Genomic DNA, 15,818 nt, shown 5'->3' on the forward strand with positions numbered 1-15,818 from the left:
CAGCTGTTTAACCATTATGACGCATAAAACTGCAGCTTAAAACAGATGAATTTTGGTGGATCACATAAATCGTTGTTCTTCCGTGAAAGTGGAGGAGGATGAACAAAAGGTAAGCAAGCAAGTTAAAGTAGAATTAGATTAGGGGCAAAACTTTTTCTGACTTTAGCACGAAAGAACTATTTTTGTGCTATATCATCATATGTAGCACTGTAGCACGTGCTTCAATTTGTAGCACTTTCGTAATACAATTTTTAATTTTCTCATTGACGAAACAATGAGGATTTTGAAAAAGGTTAAAGAATTATCAAAAAATTTGGACCACATTTTTCCGTATTTGTTTTGAGAGATTTTTGCAAAGTTTTGTTTAACCAGGACCACCTTTTTGCCGTGTTTGTTTCGATTAATGCTAAGTTTGAATTAACAGGACAAAAAAACTGATCTCGAACTAATCCAGCTACACTTATCAGGCCATGCGCATGTCGCGGCGCAAGCCGCGACACGCGCAAAATTTTATTTGACTTAGCACCGAAAATTGTTGTTAAACACACAAATTTGGGCAATTTTAGAACTTTATGAACTGACCATGATGGCAGTCTTGGTTTTCAAAGGCTCGGGCGTATTCTGGCTTGTTTTTCAAAGGCTCGGGCTTGTTGTTTGTTTGACTTTCTGGCAACCCTGATGAGCGATTAAACCACGTTTTTTGGAAAGCATACTGTTTGAAATAGGTCTATGGTTTTTTAGCCAGATACCCTAACCAATTTATAGGTAATTTCAATCTTTTGGCAATAATGCATTTTTAATTACCTTACTCAAACCTATAACTTTTCATATATAGTGGTTCATTTAGGGTTTTCCTAAAATCCCTAGATACTTCCCCCTTTCTGTGGAGTAGGACATTATAGCCTAGTAGAGGGTTTTTTGCTTATTACTGTAAAGGGTTTGTTTGCCCATGCATGGATCTCGAATTTTTCGGGAATGGGAATCAACCTATTATAGAGTGTGTGGTCCATGTGATGGATGAAATAAATCACCAGTGCACAAACCATGGCCTAAAGAGCAAACCAAAGCCTATATTTGACCTTTCACATTGTAAATCCAAACTCTAAATAAAGTATTCTCATTTATTATTGACTCTAAAATGCACTCATTTTTTGATTAGGCCTATTCATTGCTATTTAATATATTTTTGAAAACATCAACAATAGCCTGAACTTCCATTTTTCAACTTTTAAAATACCTGCTCAAATAAATATGCTAGTGCTGAATAAACCAGGTTCATTTTGACACAATACAGTACCCAATGAGTCTTATCTGCAAAATATGGTGACAATACTTGAAAGTAAGGCAAGGTGTATTGCTTAATTGGAAAGATAGTAATAAATCAATTTTATTTGCTATATAAGCATAAGAAATGAGAGAATTGAAGCAGTAGCCTAGCTGGGTCAATCTTCATTATTTTTAAATGAAATTTACTCTAAATATAGTTATTTATCCAAATTAGGTATTTATTTGCACATCATGGGGGTGGTGTTAATGTTCATATGTGATTCAAATGATGGTTATATTTGAATTCAGAATGCAATTTTGGGTATGTATTTGTACATTAGGAGGGTGGGGGTATATAGGCCTACACTGCTAATAGCCTATATGGGTTCTAAGAAATTCCTGATTTTTTGGGGAAAAATTAGGAACAGCTAGGATGAATGCCATCTATAAGAAATTCATAGGATAGTATATCATTTAGCACAACATTCCAAAACATAGAAAATGTTTATCAGAAGCACAGGCTTTTTTCATAATTTTTTTTTTCAAAGCTGGAAAAAGAAGAAAAAAGGAAATAAGTGAGGATAAAGTTTTGGTAAATATTTTGCAGTTCATATTGTTGACTTACAAATAAAGTAAACATACCACTCAATGCCTTTTTTTATGCTCTTTCTAAATATAGTAATAATTTTTGTCAGCAATGAATTTTATCCCCACCCCTATATATACCAATACCAGGTATGTATTTGCACATTAGGGGGGTGGGGGTAGAGTTTATTTCTGATGTAAATGAGAGATAAGTTTAAACTTTACCCCCCTCCCCCCCCCCCCACATATACAAATATATACTGCAAATTGGTATATATAGGGATGAGGGTAAAATTCATTTGCAACAAAAATGATTATTATATTTGTAAAGGGCATAAAAAAGCATTGAGTGGTGTGTTCACTTTATTTGTAAGTCAATTATATGAACTGCAAAATATTTACCAAAGATTCTCCCCTTAGATAATATTTTAACTAGGATTATTATTCATATTATGAAGTAAGAATTGTTTTCTTAAAATGTCTGCTTTTGACCAGTACTGGTCCCAAATTTATACCCCTCTATTTTGATGAAAATAATCCAAAGACCAAAAAACCTAGGCTATGCCTCTTGAGTAGGAAAAATCTCCCACAGTCCCTTAGGCAAGGGCTTTAAGTTATGCAAGTTGTCTATTGTTTTCTTATAAGGTTTATATAGAAAGGGTGGCTGTGCAAACTTCTACCAACTTTGATTTAAAATTGAAAGTTAGGCCTATAATGCCCTTGTTGAGAGTAAAAGGGTGACCAGCTGCCCCTTCCACACCATTTTTTCCTTAAATGCATCACACCAAAATTTTTTGGTAGCCACTGTTCATACTAGTTCAAAAGTAAAATAACTATAACTATGTATTCCACCACCCATTACTCTTGTTTTTCTTGTTCTTGTCCCTTCACAGTTGATTCAATTTACAGATACATGGGTTGAAACAATAGAGATGCAAATTTGAAACCTAATCTAGACCTTTACCATTGTAGTTCTAATGGATTACTTTTGTTTTCTTCTGATGCCATTTATGAAGGTTTAAAATTTCTCAACAAAAAATTCTACAAATTTATTATAGAATAATATTTTAATATAAAGGTCAATTGAAATAATAGCTACCATTCCTAAATTGGCTGCAATTGGGGTTTTTTTCAGACAAAATAGGTTTTTTTTAATGCATTCTTAAACTTTTTGTTACTATTGGCTATTTTGAGCCCCTTAATAGACTCAAAATGTAAGTTCCTTAGAAAGACTTATTGTACTTATAAAGAGCAGGAAAAGGCACCAAGTGAATGTATTTACTTTCTTTGTAGCTAAATTACACAAAAGACCAAAAATTTACTGCCAACACAGGCTAGCTTAAATACTATGTTCTCAATGAATTGTCTATATTTCTTCTCCCTGTCAATTCCTTACCATGTGCTGTTAAATTCAGAAAAATATGAAAGTTTTACTAATAACAATCTATTGATTGGGCCTATAAACAATATGAAAATTCTAAATTTTTGTATTAGAATGCTGGGTAGTCAATTATAATCTCAAAAGGACTAACCACAGGGGCCAAAATGAGACATTTTGCTTGATTACACTTGAGGGGTTTCAAGTCACACATTACAATAAACTGAGGCTAAAATTGTAATTAGGATGTTTTAAAATATTTAATCAGATGCAGCATTCAGGTTTTTTTGTTTATCTTCAGTTAGTACAATCTGCATTAAAGAATATCTCTCTCTCTGTGTTAAGCATAAATTTTAGGCTACTAATGTAACAGAAAGTGTAAGAGAAAAACAGGTTAAATAAATGTGTCACATTTGGGTTGGATTTCCATTGCAGTTAGTATTTCAGGCCTTTATAGGTCAATAATTAGTATTGCACTATTTCTGTAGATGTTTTAACGAGTGTTTGTGTCCTGTTTGTATTTCCACCTTGGAGGCAAGATAGAAGTGGTTCTAGAGAACCACTCAGCATCCAGCCTTTATTTGAAAATAGCAGTGGTTTAGCAGTAACTGTGTCTTCAGAGAGTTTATTCCAACCAGGCAAATCTTGAGGAAAAGAATTAAGTATGGACTCTTGATAGGGTAGACTGCTAAACAAGTTTCAGTTGATGAACTCTAGTTCTTGAATTAGGACCAACAATAGGAAATAATGATGGGGGAAATATAAACCTTCATTAACTTATAAGTTAGAATGACAACACCTTAATTTCTCCTGTATACAAGTGTTGGGAGTTTCAGCTTTGCTAGTCTTGCAGAGTAGGAAAGCTCACACACACTGGATTTCACTTTGGTGGCATGTCTCTACTCATCTTCCAAAATTTGTATGTCTTTTTTTTTTAATAAGAACAGACTAGAGACATTCCAACTTTGAGCTTGGGACAAACCAGTTGCTTATACAGAAGACTAGTGACTTTAGGGGAACAAGTTGAAACAGTACACATAATCAGCCCCAGAGTTGAAATTGCTCCAGCAGCAGTCATCTTAGCATAAATACTGAATTTTAGTTCATTGTCAATAATGACTCCAAGATCTTGCTTGTAATTTACAGAGAAGTTTTACAATGGCCAGAGAAAAAAATAAATAAAAATAATAAGAGCTTACATCAATATCATCAATAATAAATTGTTTTCAATTTACATTGGCAAGTCTTTTAGAGTCTTTTTTGTAATTGATGTATGTTTGTTGCATAGAAGAAGGCTGTTTAGTGGCAAACATACCTCTGAAATATTTACAACATGGTCACTGTTACCAGCAGGCTGGTATATTACCTTCTTAATAAGAAGATCTGGATTGCTGAGAATAACCAAATCAAGAGTGTTAGAAGCTTTACCCTCTCTGAAACAAATTGGTTGAGATATTATTTGACAGAGAGAATTATAAGAGAGGGTGACAAAAAAGAAGAATTCCTAATGCAAAAACCAGATCCATCAATCCATTGTATTTCAGAAAGATTAAAGTTCCCCAGGAGGACTAGATCATAATTTGCAAAATCAGACATCATAAGTGATGTCTCACTCAGAATCTAAAACACTTGGAGCACTGGGGCGTTTATACACAACATGTACATCAATTGTTTTATTACAAAATTGTTTCAGAAAGCAATTATAACACTTTAGTACATAAAGAAAGAGATTTCAAGTATTGTTTCATTTCTGTAATGTTGGATCTTCTATCCCCAATGCTGTCAAAATGTCCTTTCTCCAAAAAACTTGCTTTTAGTTCCTGTTTGCTTGATTTAGGCCAAAATTGTTGCTTTTTGTACACAGTAATGTATTTTCCATGAATCTCAAATTTCAAATTAGATGAGTTTTGATTTAAGGAAAACCAATAAATTTCTTATCAAAATTTTTTCTTTTGGAAATATCCTCTTGAGTTCTATTTGCAATAAGATTTTCTTGAGTTTACACTTTTCGGCCGTTTTTATCCTTGCTATGCAGCAAAATTTCAATAGCTCATAAAATCTGAAAAAATAAAAGACAGAACTGAAAATTAAAGCCAGGTAGCATTCTGAAACCATTACCAAAGGAACTCTGAAAGGGCCTCTGCACAAGCATTAGTTCTATTTGCAATAAGATTTTCTTGAGTTTACACTTTTTGGCCGTTTTTATCCTTGCTATGCAGCAAAATTTCAATAGCTCATAAAATCTGAAAAATAAAAGACAGAACTGAAAATTAAAGCCAGGTAGCATTCTGAAACCATTACCAAAGGAACTCTGAAAGAGCCTCTGTACAAGCATTAGCTTTGAAAAAGAGGATGAATATCCAACAGGGTATAATAAAGCAAATATCATATGATACATAAATGTTATAATATAATATAATAAGCAATAAATCTATGCCATTGCACTTATGGCCAAGTTTAGCTGTGGAATATTAACCCCTTTCAAAAATATGTTTATGAGTTGTAAGCTTATTAATATCTGTTGACAAATAATAATCTGATATTTTCTAAGGCCTAATCATTTTCCACATATGCTCAAAATATTTATCTTTTTGCACATCAGTGATTATAAATAGAATCATGTCTTCATTTTTTGAGCTTGTAAAAATCTAGCTAACCATTTGTCACTACAAATGGCTAAAGCCCAGGGTTCAATTCAAGACAACAATTTTTTTCTTCTAAATTTCACAGAATATGTCTGCATTAAAAGTTGTGAGAAAGTATAATCCTTTAGCAATTCTGTGTGTCAGCTATCTAACAAGACAACCTTATTCTCTGATTAATTCAATGTAATTATAAAATGCAATTTTAAAGTAATATAGCTTTTCTGCTAAAATTTGGTGTAAAATCACTTTTGAAAACATGGTTGGTCATCATATTTCAATGACTGAGCATGAGTTAGCAGTTAGCAACATTCACTAGCAGGTTGAAAGAGTCTTCAGTGGTGTACACAAAAACTAATTGGATACTGTGGATTTAAGAATTGTTGCAAATTACAAAAGCACATTGTTCACCATTTGTAGAAACAGAGTTATTATCAAACCAGGCATATTTATAAATTGAAATGGAATGTTTAAGTTTTGAAAGACAAATACATGCATTCAGTTGCGTTTTACTTTCTAATTATAGAGCACTTTCTTAAGCTTCACCTTTAGTGCCTATAATGCCTGTGATTTTAAATTCTTATTTATATGTTTCAATCTAATTCAGCAAGTTTTTGTCATTCAAGGATTTAGTCACTATTTCTGAAATGGAGGAAAATCAATTTTGTTTGAAGTGGAACAACTACCTGGATGTATTTCATGGAGCTTTTTTAACTCTATTAAACAGTGAACATTTCACAGATGTCACCCTATCATGTGACAGTCAAAGCATCAAATGTCACAGACTTGTTCTCTCAACTTGTAGTTCCTACTTTGAAACACTGCTTCTAGGGATTTCCCACCCCCATCCTATTATTATTCTAAAGGATGTGAAATTTCATGATCTGCTAGCTTTGGTGAAATTTATGTATACAGGTGAAGTGACTGTTCCACAAGCTCAATCTAGTTCATTAATAAAAGTTGCTGAAATGCTTAAAGTTAAAGGCCTTACTTATCCTGATGAAACAGTTATCCAGATACAGAAACTTAGCTATCTTGCTCAAAATACTCAAATGACTCAACCTGCTGTAAAGAGAAACAGAGTTGCTACAACCTATGAAAATAATTTCTTGGCTGGAGATTCTTCCAGTAATCTAGAACCTCCTGTAGCAGATCCCTCAAATGAAAAGCTGGTAAACTATCCTGTTGAAACTAGTCCCTCTGTTTATCAAACAGATATTGCTGCATGCGACCCACTGGTAAGCTTTTTTGTTATTGAGGTTTGCTTTATTCAAAGTCAAGTGACCAAAGGCTGGTTATGTATTTGATTTTATTTCCATTTCAGGAAAGAACTAGGGTAGGTTGAAGTAAAAAGGTAACATGATATTTGTGTAATACCTAGACACTAGAATCTCCATCCCCCCTCCCTGAAAAATACCTTTGGCTTGTTAACTTAACAGTTAAAAAGTGCAAAGTCTGGTTTTAAGATTTTCTTCTTTGATCTGACATTTAGTTTTCTCACATTCTGGTTTTGTCTAGTTCAAAGTTCCTATAGGCTACCACTGTACTCCCTGATCTTTGCCAGAACTGCTTAAATATCTTTTCTTTTTTTCTACAAAACAATGACAGAGGAGTTTAATAATATTTAAATCAAAGTCCTTAGACCACTTATTTGATTAGAATGAACATTTATATATGGAGAAATAATCTGGGTTGTAAAATGTGAGGTTAGGGTTTTCACACATTAGGCTTAAGTGAAGAAAATTGTTTCAATGTTTTTTCATTACATGATAAACTGATGAGAGCCGAAAATAGGCATTGCCAAACATCTTTATGTATGATGTGATGAAACTTTTTGAGGAAAACAAACAAATCAAGAACACTTGTTCAAAGCAAATCTAAGATAAAAAAAACCTTTGGCTCCTGATTTTTCAACTTAGCAAATCTTGATAAGTTTGCAATGTTAACTCCTTTAGGGACTTTTATCAGTTCAGGAATTTACTGTATGCTATAGTTCACAGGTGTGGCCCTTTTCCAGTCCTGTTAAAAATTTACCAGAAGATCTCTCTATCACATAGGTTAAAATCTTAAAGAAAATATGTTTTCAGGTCACTGTTTTCTCTTATTTATTTAAGATGGGAACAGAGCCTTAACTCTTTTTATTTACATGGCTCCTGTCCATGTGTAACTTTTTTGGTATTTTTAAAACCTTTTTAATTTCATACCCTTGAACAGGCTAAGATAAGGATTTTGCTAAATTGCATATTCATTTCTTTGTATGAGATGTGTACTGGAAAATTTGCTCTGGCATAGACAGTAACATCATGCATTTCCCTGGAACAACTATCTTCATTTTCAGTAATCAATATGAAAAAGATATTCATATTATATATGTGTTGTTATAAAAACTACTGAGCTATTAAAATGTATCTGTTTTCTTCTGAACAGGATCAAGTAAGTTGTATAGAAAGTAACCTTCATTTTGTCATAATCTTTGATATATTCATCAATCAGTTCATAAACTATCTACTTTGGATGGAAGATTAAATTTGGTCTAGGATGGATCATAGACCATATATCAACAATTGAAATGAAACCATTTTTATACAATTCTAAAAAATATTTTGACTATTCTGTCAGCTTTGCCTCTCAATGACACTATCCATGCTTTACTCCAATTAGCCATGGCTCTCAAGTATTTTATCACAGTCCACCAGGTTGATTTTAATTCAAAATCAACGATTATAACGATGATATTATCCTTTGATAAACTTTATTTTTATTTAGATAGTTTTTTTCAGCTAGTCAAAGATGAATTTGCTGTAGGTATTGACAAAGGGTGGGACAATAGTTCTAGTCAGTTTGAAGTTGATGGAGAACATTTTGATACTGGCAGTGAAAAAGTAAGTAGGCTATTTGTTTTCTTTTATTGGTTTTTAGGTTTTTCCAAAAAACGTGATTGATTATTGCTTTTTATTTTGAAACAGGTCTTTTTCCATTCGGCTAACTGGTAGTTCTATTTTATTTTTAGATCAGTAATAAGAATAGTTAAGGATGACTTTAACTCTTTATCTTCTTTGTAATTTGTTATCTTCTTTGTAAAAAGAATTTTATTCTACTTACCAAATAAGAAAAAATGACCATTTTCTTTTTACAAAATAGCTATTTGGTGAAAAGGTATTTACTTATAGCTGCAAATAATCATTGTTGCTGCAATAGCCAATTCCAGTGGGTATACTCAGAAGGCAAAGCCCATATAATATGAAGAATTGACCACATTTGACCACTTGCCTGTAAGTCCTCTGGACAAAATGAAGTTTTGAATCATATTTTGGTATCCAATACCCTTCAAATGAATCACAGAAACAGTAGACTGTCTGAATTACCCTTATGGCATTTTGTATCTGTCTCAGTTCTAACCTAGGATGATAGACTATTGTGAAAAAGGGGAAATAATCATTATTATACAACTCTAAAAAAGCTTTCTAAGCTTTGCCTCTCACAGATTCTATCTGTCTTGGCTTTACCTAACTAGACTCAATTTGTCTTTGATATTGATCACTTTTACCAATCATTACCTTTACTTTACCACTTTTACCAATCATAATCATTACCAAGTCACTAGCTGCAACCTAGTAGGGAACAAACCAAAGCCCATAACAACCAAAAAATTAATAAACGCTTTTTAAAGAAGTGTTTTTTAAAAACAAACTTAAAGGAAATTCAAACAGTAGCCTTAAATCCCCTAAGCATTTCATCAGATTAAAACAAAAAGTGCACCATAAAATTTGCAATGGCTGCAAACTCACAGTCCCCTGGATTGAACAACAAGGAAAATCACTTTTTTTTTGCATGGGTAGCACTGATGTGTGCTCTTTTGCATTTTTTTTTCTTTTCCTTCATCACTACTGGTGGGGTGCTAGAACACCATAGAGGTTTGTTTAAGGGCTCATTAGAAATGAGATTACTATATCTAAGGCTTTTTATAAGTACCAGATGATAATATTTAAAATGAAATAAATTTTTCGTCAAAAAATTGGATCTTCATATGTAAGAAGATAAATGACATCCTAATCGCTTGCTATAACCATAAATGGCATTGCAGTAATTTATACAATGATATCTGTTGCAACTGGGGTTTGTTATTTACTATATCAAGCCAAAAAAATCCAAAGGCTTTTTCCTGTGATATATAATCATGGTTGCATCATAGTAATGTCTGATGGCCCATAGTAACCAAAAATAAATAAAAAACATAAAAAACACTGGCAAGTGACAAAAAAATTTCTAGCTGATTCACAAATTGTACATTATGATCCAAATCAGTCTGGATAGTAAAATGTTATTTAGAGAACCAATTTAAGGGTACTTTGAAAAATAGCCTGTAACCTCTAAAAATGGTGTTGGGTTGAAACTATTACCTATAAGAGAGGTTCTCATCAATTTTATCCCACATTAGGCAAGACCATGTATAATGGTCTTGCCTCAAAAATGTAAAAATTTTTATGTTTGAACTCTCATATTAGAATCCAGGGGTGCTGTTGGGGGGGGGGGGCAAGGGGGGCAGTTGTCCCCCCAATAATTTGGAAAAAAGTTATGATATAGCCCATGCCCCTTGAATATCTGGATATGAACCCCTTTTGCCACCCCCCCTCCAATCTAGAGATTTGCCCCTGTTAGAATCTTGAATGGGATTAATTTCAGATTGACATGGTTGTCATAGGTATTGTAGCACTGCCTTAGTAAAAGGCAGAGTGGGCTCTTTGCATTTTTCTTTTCAATTGTAACTGGTTGTACAAACCTTTGGAAGGGCCTTATTTGATTGGAAATTGAAATTAAAAGTGACGAGCTACTGCTACTAACTTCAGCTACTACTGCTTGCAACTTTGACTCTTTTGCGACTGTGACTTCTTGCAACTGCCACTTCTTGTGATTATGACTACTTGCGAGTGCACCTGCCACTGTTTTTATTGCAACAATGACTAATTGTAACTATTACTACTTGCAGCTGCAACTACTTATAACTCCCACTATTAGCGTCTCTTCCGCTATTTACGACTTTGACTGATTTTGAGTGTGCTTGCCATTACCTGCAACTGTGATTGTTGCTAGTTCGATTGAGACAGTAACTACTAATGACTGTGATTACAACCGATTGTGACCAAGGCTGTTACTACTTACGACTGTGACTACTTGTGACTTTGACTGATGCTATGTGTGACTAAGGCTATTGTCATTGCCTCTGCTATTACTGTGCCCAAATATATTGAACTAAATTAAAGCAGTTTAAGCGAATCCTTGCTGTCAAAATAATGTAGATGCAATTACTCAGGAATAGAATAGAGCTTTAAGTTGAAATTTTCAGGGAAAGTTCAGTGGATTGGATATACAGCTAAATTAAAAGAAAATATTACACATCCAAATTGTCACAAGAGTGTCTTTGCAATATTTCGGGAACAGCTAAGGATATTACGGTAGGATGTTTAGAGCGTGATTTTGGGGAGGGTAAACTAAATCAAACTGCACTTTTTGCATTGGGGTAAAGGTAATTATTATCTGAGCAAGTGCATTAATTTGAATTTTTATTTCTGGGGATGGTAAGGAAGATATTGAACTAAATCAAAGAGACTATATGCATCCAGATTGTTAAAAGGGCATTAATGCAATATCTCAGAAATGGTTGAGGGCATTGAGTTGAAGCCTTATGGGTATGTTGAAGAGAATGATGAATTAAATTAAAAAAAAACAAAAAAACACTATGGCCTTCGAAGTTATCAAAGAGACATATCAGACTACCTCAGAAATGGCTAAGTGTTATTTCTGAATGATAATGTTTTTCTCTTTGTTGTTGTTGATTTTACAACAAATAAAACCGCAGCTCTTGGTTATTCATTAAATAGTTTGCGCTAATGAACTGTAAGTAAGGAGAAAATCAGGACAATAGTTTTAAGCGGTTTGGTACTCTCAGTGTTATTATTCTGAATTTTGTATTTCTTTTTGTTTGCTAGACAAGGTGTTGCCGTTGCAGGTCTTAGTACAAGTGACAACTGTTTGTTCATTTTTCTCTCAGCTTAAAACATAAAGTCTACAGACTTCTTGAATATTCTTGTTTTTATTAATATTTACAATATTAGTATTGATAATCATATTTATTAATGTTCTTATTTAAATTTCTTATTAGTCTATTTTTTATTCTTATTTTGTACCTCTTATTTTTAAAGCTAACAGGCTTATTCAAACGTTTGTGCAAGTGGGTTGGGCTCTTCAACTTGTTCAAATTGAAGCTCCATGTATGTTCTTTTACTCTGCTTAACGTAAAGTGGGATTTTGTGTATGTATTTCACCTTTCTTCTTTGTGTCATAACCTGGTATTTTCTGGGTTGTGGTTTTTTATTTTGTTTGTTTTTTTAATAATAACAGTTAAATTACATGAATAATAATAGGATTCACATTACTAGAAGATGTATGGTTAAGTGTTTTATATTCAAGTCTGTCACAACCCTAAAGATTTGTCCATATTTCTGTGTGTAATTTTTCTCTTTTTTTTTAGCTCATTGGCAATCAGATTTTGGAAAGAACAGAGGGAAAACCAGGTTAGTCTCTCATTGTTTAATTAAAAAGTAAGGGGAAGCAATATACACTGTTCGTTCTTCCTTTTTTCTTTATTTATTTTGATTAGAATATAAAAAACAATAGTAATGACTTGCTTAAACTACTGTTTCAAAATTAACATAAAATAAAAACCCGTTGAGTAAAATTCATAAAATAAGGAAAATTGGTAAAATAAGGTACTCCCTAGAAAACATAGGGTAAAATTGCTGTTTCAGAGTTGCTCTGCAGCTAAAAGACCAGTTGTGCTTTTTTTTTTATGTCTATATAATTTTTTTAGCTTTTAATGACCATTTTTAAATATTTTCAATTTTCTAGGCTTAAAAAGATAATACCCCTCCTGTAATTTGAAAACCAATCGGTTGAAATTTTGTTAAAGTAAATAAATCCATGTTTTGTTAAAATGCTATTTAGTTTAGGGCATTTAAATTGGATAAAAGCTCGTTTTATTTATAATAAATAGGCTTTGATTGGCTTAGGGTCAAAAGCAGTGCCTAATCCCCTGATTCTCTATCTTGCCCTCTCCCTCACTAGGAAAAAAAAATTATCTATGATTTCCAATTTATTTTATTTTTATTTTTTATAAACCCTCTGTAAATATTCTTATTCATCAGGAGTAAAAAAAAAAAAGAAAAAAAGAAAAAAAAGCTAGTGTGTCCCCTTCTATTTTGTTCCGCTTCCATCTCGGCGTGGTCTTTAAAATAACCGACCATTTATTTTACCCATTGTTTATTGTAGTGACAATAGATGGGTGCATTGCTGCCATCCACGTTTCTCTTGTTTTTTCATACCGCCCAATTTGTCCGCGCTTTTTTTATGCCGCCCAATTTGTCCTATACACCCCAAAAAAAAAAGAAAAATGCCGACTGCTTCTCAGGGCTAAAACGCCGTCTGACTTAGCAAAGCTTAGGCCTGTCAGAACGCTAAAGTGTATTAAAGTAGAGGCAATTAAAATTTGTAAATATTGGAATATTACCTGAAAGAAAATTGTGTGTGGATAATCTACAGTCTTTATCCGCACACATAATTATATTTCAGGTAATATTTCAACATTTGGACATTTCATGCTGAAGAAAAGGAAATCGGCAGTTATTTTCCAAACCGGTGCCGAAACAAAAAGCTACGTGTGTTCTCGGCTTTAGACCAGGTGACATTGCTACAGACCCACAGGCCAATGATATTGCTTTCTGAAACATTTTAAGAGGTCACAGCATTGCAAGTAGAAAAACTTAAGTTCTCGAATTTGGTTCTGTCGGCAAACCCAGTCCAAAGCAAAGGACTTCAACTTTCTGATATGTGTACCTGATGAACTTGATGTCTATGCTTCCCAGGGGTTGCTAACACTAGAGCGAAACTAGTGAATAATCGACGTATACTCTGTCGGCTAAAAACATTAATTTGCAGTTTAGGCGTGCATAAAAATCTTGACAAAGCCTATTTATAACGAATTAAGTCCACAATAAATACATGGTACTAATCTCTACAATGGCTATTGTTCTTTTCATTCGTAGTAATTTTAATCTAAAAAGGGGTGCTAGATGGATTCACCCCACCCCCCATGACCATGAGGTGGCCATGACCATGAGGTTTACGACTTTGAAAATTCGGTATTACAGACACATATACGTATGCGGGAGGGAAGTCCTAAATTTATCTGAATTATCAAATAAGATTTCTGTTGTCATTATTGAGACTCCTCACAAAAAATATCTCTGCTCAGGTACGTCCCTTGACAGGCGAATACCTGCTATAAAATTGATTATAATTTCTTAGTAGATATTGTAGAAACAGCTCCAGTACAAGAACTATCTTTACCAATAATTAGTTTAAAAATAAAATACTACGAAAAGGTGAAAACAAAGAAATCAAAAGAAACATTGGTAAATAATATTTTTTTTAATATCCTATCGACAACCAGCCTCATTTAACAAAATCTTTAGCTCATTTTAACAAAAAACACGTGATTGGAGTGACAAGAAGGGGGTTGCCCCCTGCTCAACACCTTTAGGGTAGAAATTAAATTTTGTCCCAATTCTTTAAAAACGACTCCTTAAACACAAGGGTTGTTTCATTACAACAATAAGAAACTTTTTTAAGTACTGAAAAACTTTGGTGTAAAGAGTGAGGTGTTGAAGAGGGGGAAATCCCTCTCATATGTAATAAATTCTGTTCGGTTTAAGTTTTAATGTTGCTCCTTACTTTCAGTTGAAAAAACTTGTTTTATTTTATTTGAGTTCAAGACTGAAGCTGTTATTCACCTTTTTCTTATATAAAAAAATGAATTTTTTTCTTATATTTTTCTTATATAAAATCAATGAATTTTAACACGCGGTACTCTCTGTTCTCAGCCAACATGGTTATTGGCACACGTTAATTAAATATATGTCTGCAGTAAGTAAAGTAAAAATTATAGACAATCAAAATCTATTTACGAGAAAATTCAAGATAAATAGCCCATTTAAACAAAATATACTTCTTATATATTTTTATATACTCTCCTTCCTAAAGCAAAGGTTACGATAGATCAATACAAAATCCATAAAAAACCTCTACCCGCAGTAAGTAAAGCGAAAATTATAGACAATTTGAATCTATATGGGAAACACGGTTTTTATTTGGGAGAGGGGCATCTCCCCTCTGTGAAAACTGATATCTCTTGATTTTAAAATATTTTTTTTGGTACTTTTATTAAGAAAACCTTTTTTGGTGTTTCTGTTGGACAAAAAAAATTGCAACGAAACTATCCTCTTAGATTTAATAAAAGTATATTTTGCCTTATATACAACTAAAGTATGTATACGCCCTTATATTCTAATGAATTGTCGCCCCTGGAAGAAAACAAGGGATATTAAGCATAGGTAAAAAAAAAGTTTTTGCATATTTTTATAGACTCGCCCTCTCAAAACAAAGTTCCAAAAAAAAGTTTGGAAGCAAAATTGCTGATCCCGGAAAATCTTTTCAATATGCATTTCCCCTTCCCCACCAAAAAAACTGCAAAATATGTGGTTTCTATGTACGAACACTAACTGCATTTGAGCTTGGTAGTAGTAGTGAGGTTTATTAAGTGTTATTTCACATTCACTTTTCCAGACAGATATGTTTTCGAATTTCCATCCATTTTGTTATAGTTAGTCCTTTCTCAGTCAAAGGACATTTTACCTCCAAGACTGCCTTCTCACCAGATGGAAAAGCTCTAAGGGAGAGATGAGGGGAGGGTGGAGGTAGAAATTGATGTATGATCCTCAGGGCCATATCCAGGACTTTTATTGGGGGGGTTATTTTTTGGGTGAGGAGGGGGGTACAAAAAGAAATTTAAAAACATATCAAAAATGTAAAATTTATATTTATTCTCTCTTGAA

The 15,818-nt window shown here is 33.1% G+C and overlaps 1 protein-coding gene across 2 annotated transcripts in view; it reads left to right on the top strand.

Annotated features, from left to right (window-relative positions):
- Positions 1-692: 692 nt before the first annotated feature.
- LOC148949727 (uncharacterized) overlaps positions 693-15,818 on the top strand; it is an 86,379-nt gene continuing 71,253 nt past the window's right edge. For both annotated transcript variants that reach the window (XM_089093698.1, XM_089093699.1), the window contains exons 1-4: positions 693-765; positions 6,498-7,109; positions 8,652-8,753; positions 12,401-12,443. In XM_089093698.1, coding sequence (XP_088949824.1) covers positions 6,519-7,109; positions 8,652-8,753; positions 12,401-12,443 — 736 coding nt within the window. In that variant the 5' untranslated portion in view covers positions 693-765; positions 6,498-6,518. The remainder of the gene's footprint in view (positions 766-6,497; positions 7,110-8,651; positions 8,754-12,400; positions 12,444-15,818) is intronic.

This window comes from Artemia sp. Qi Xiang Cuo, chromosome 8 (assembly GCF_049724085.1).
Source record: "Artemia sp. Qi Xiang Cuo chromosome 8, ASM4972408v1, whole genome shotgun sequence".
Taxonomy (NCBI): domain Eukaryota; kingdom Metazoa; phylum Arthropoda; class Branchiopoda; order Anostraca; family Artemiidae; genus Artemia; species Artemia sp. Qi Xiang Cuo.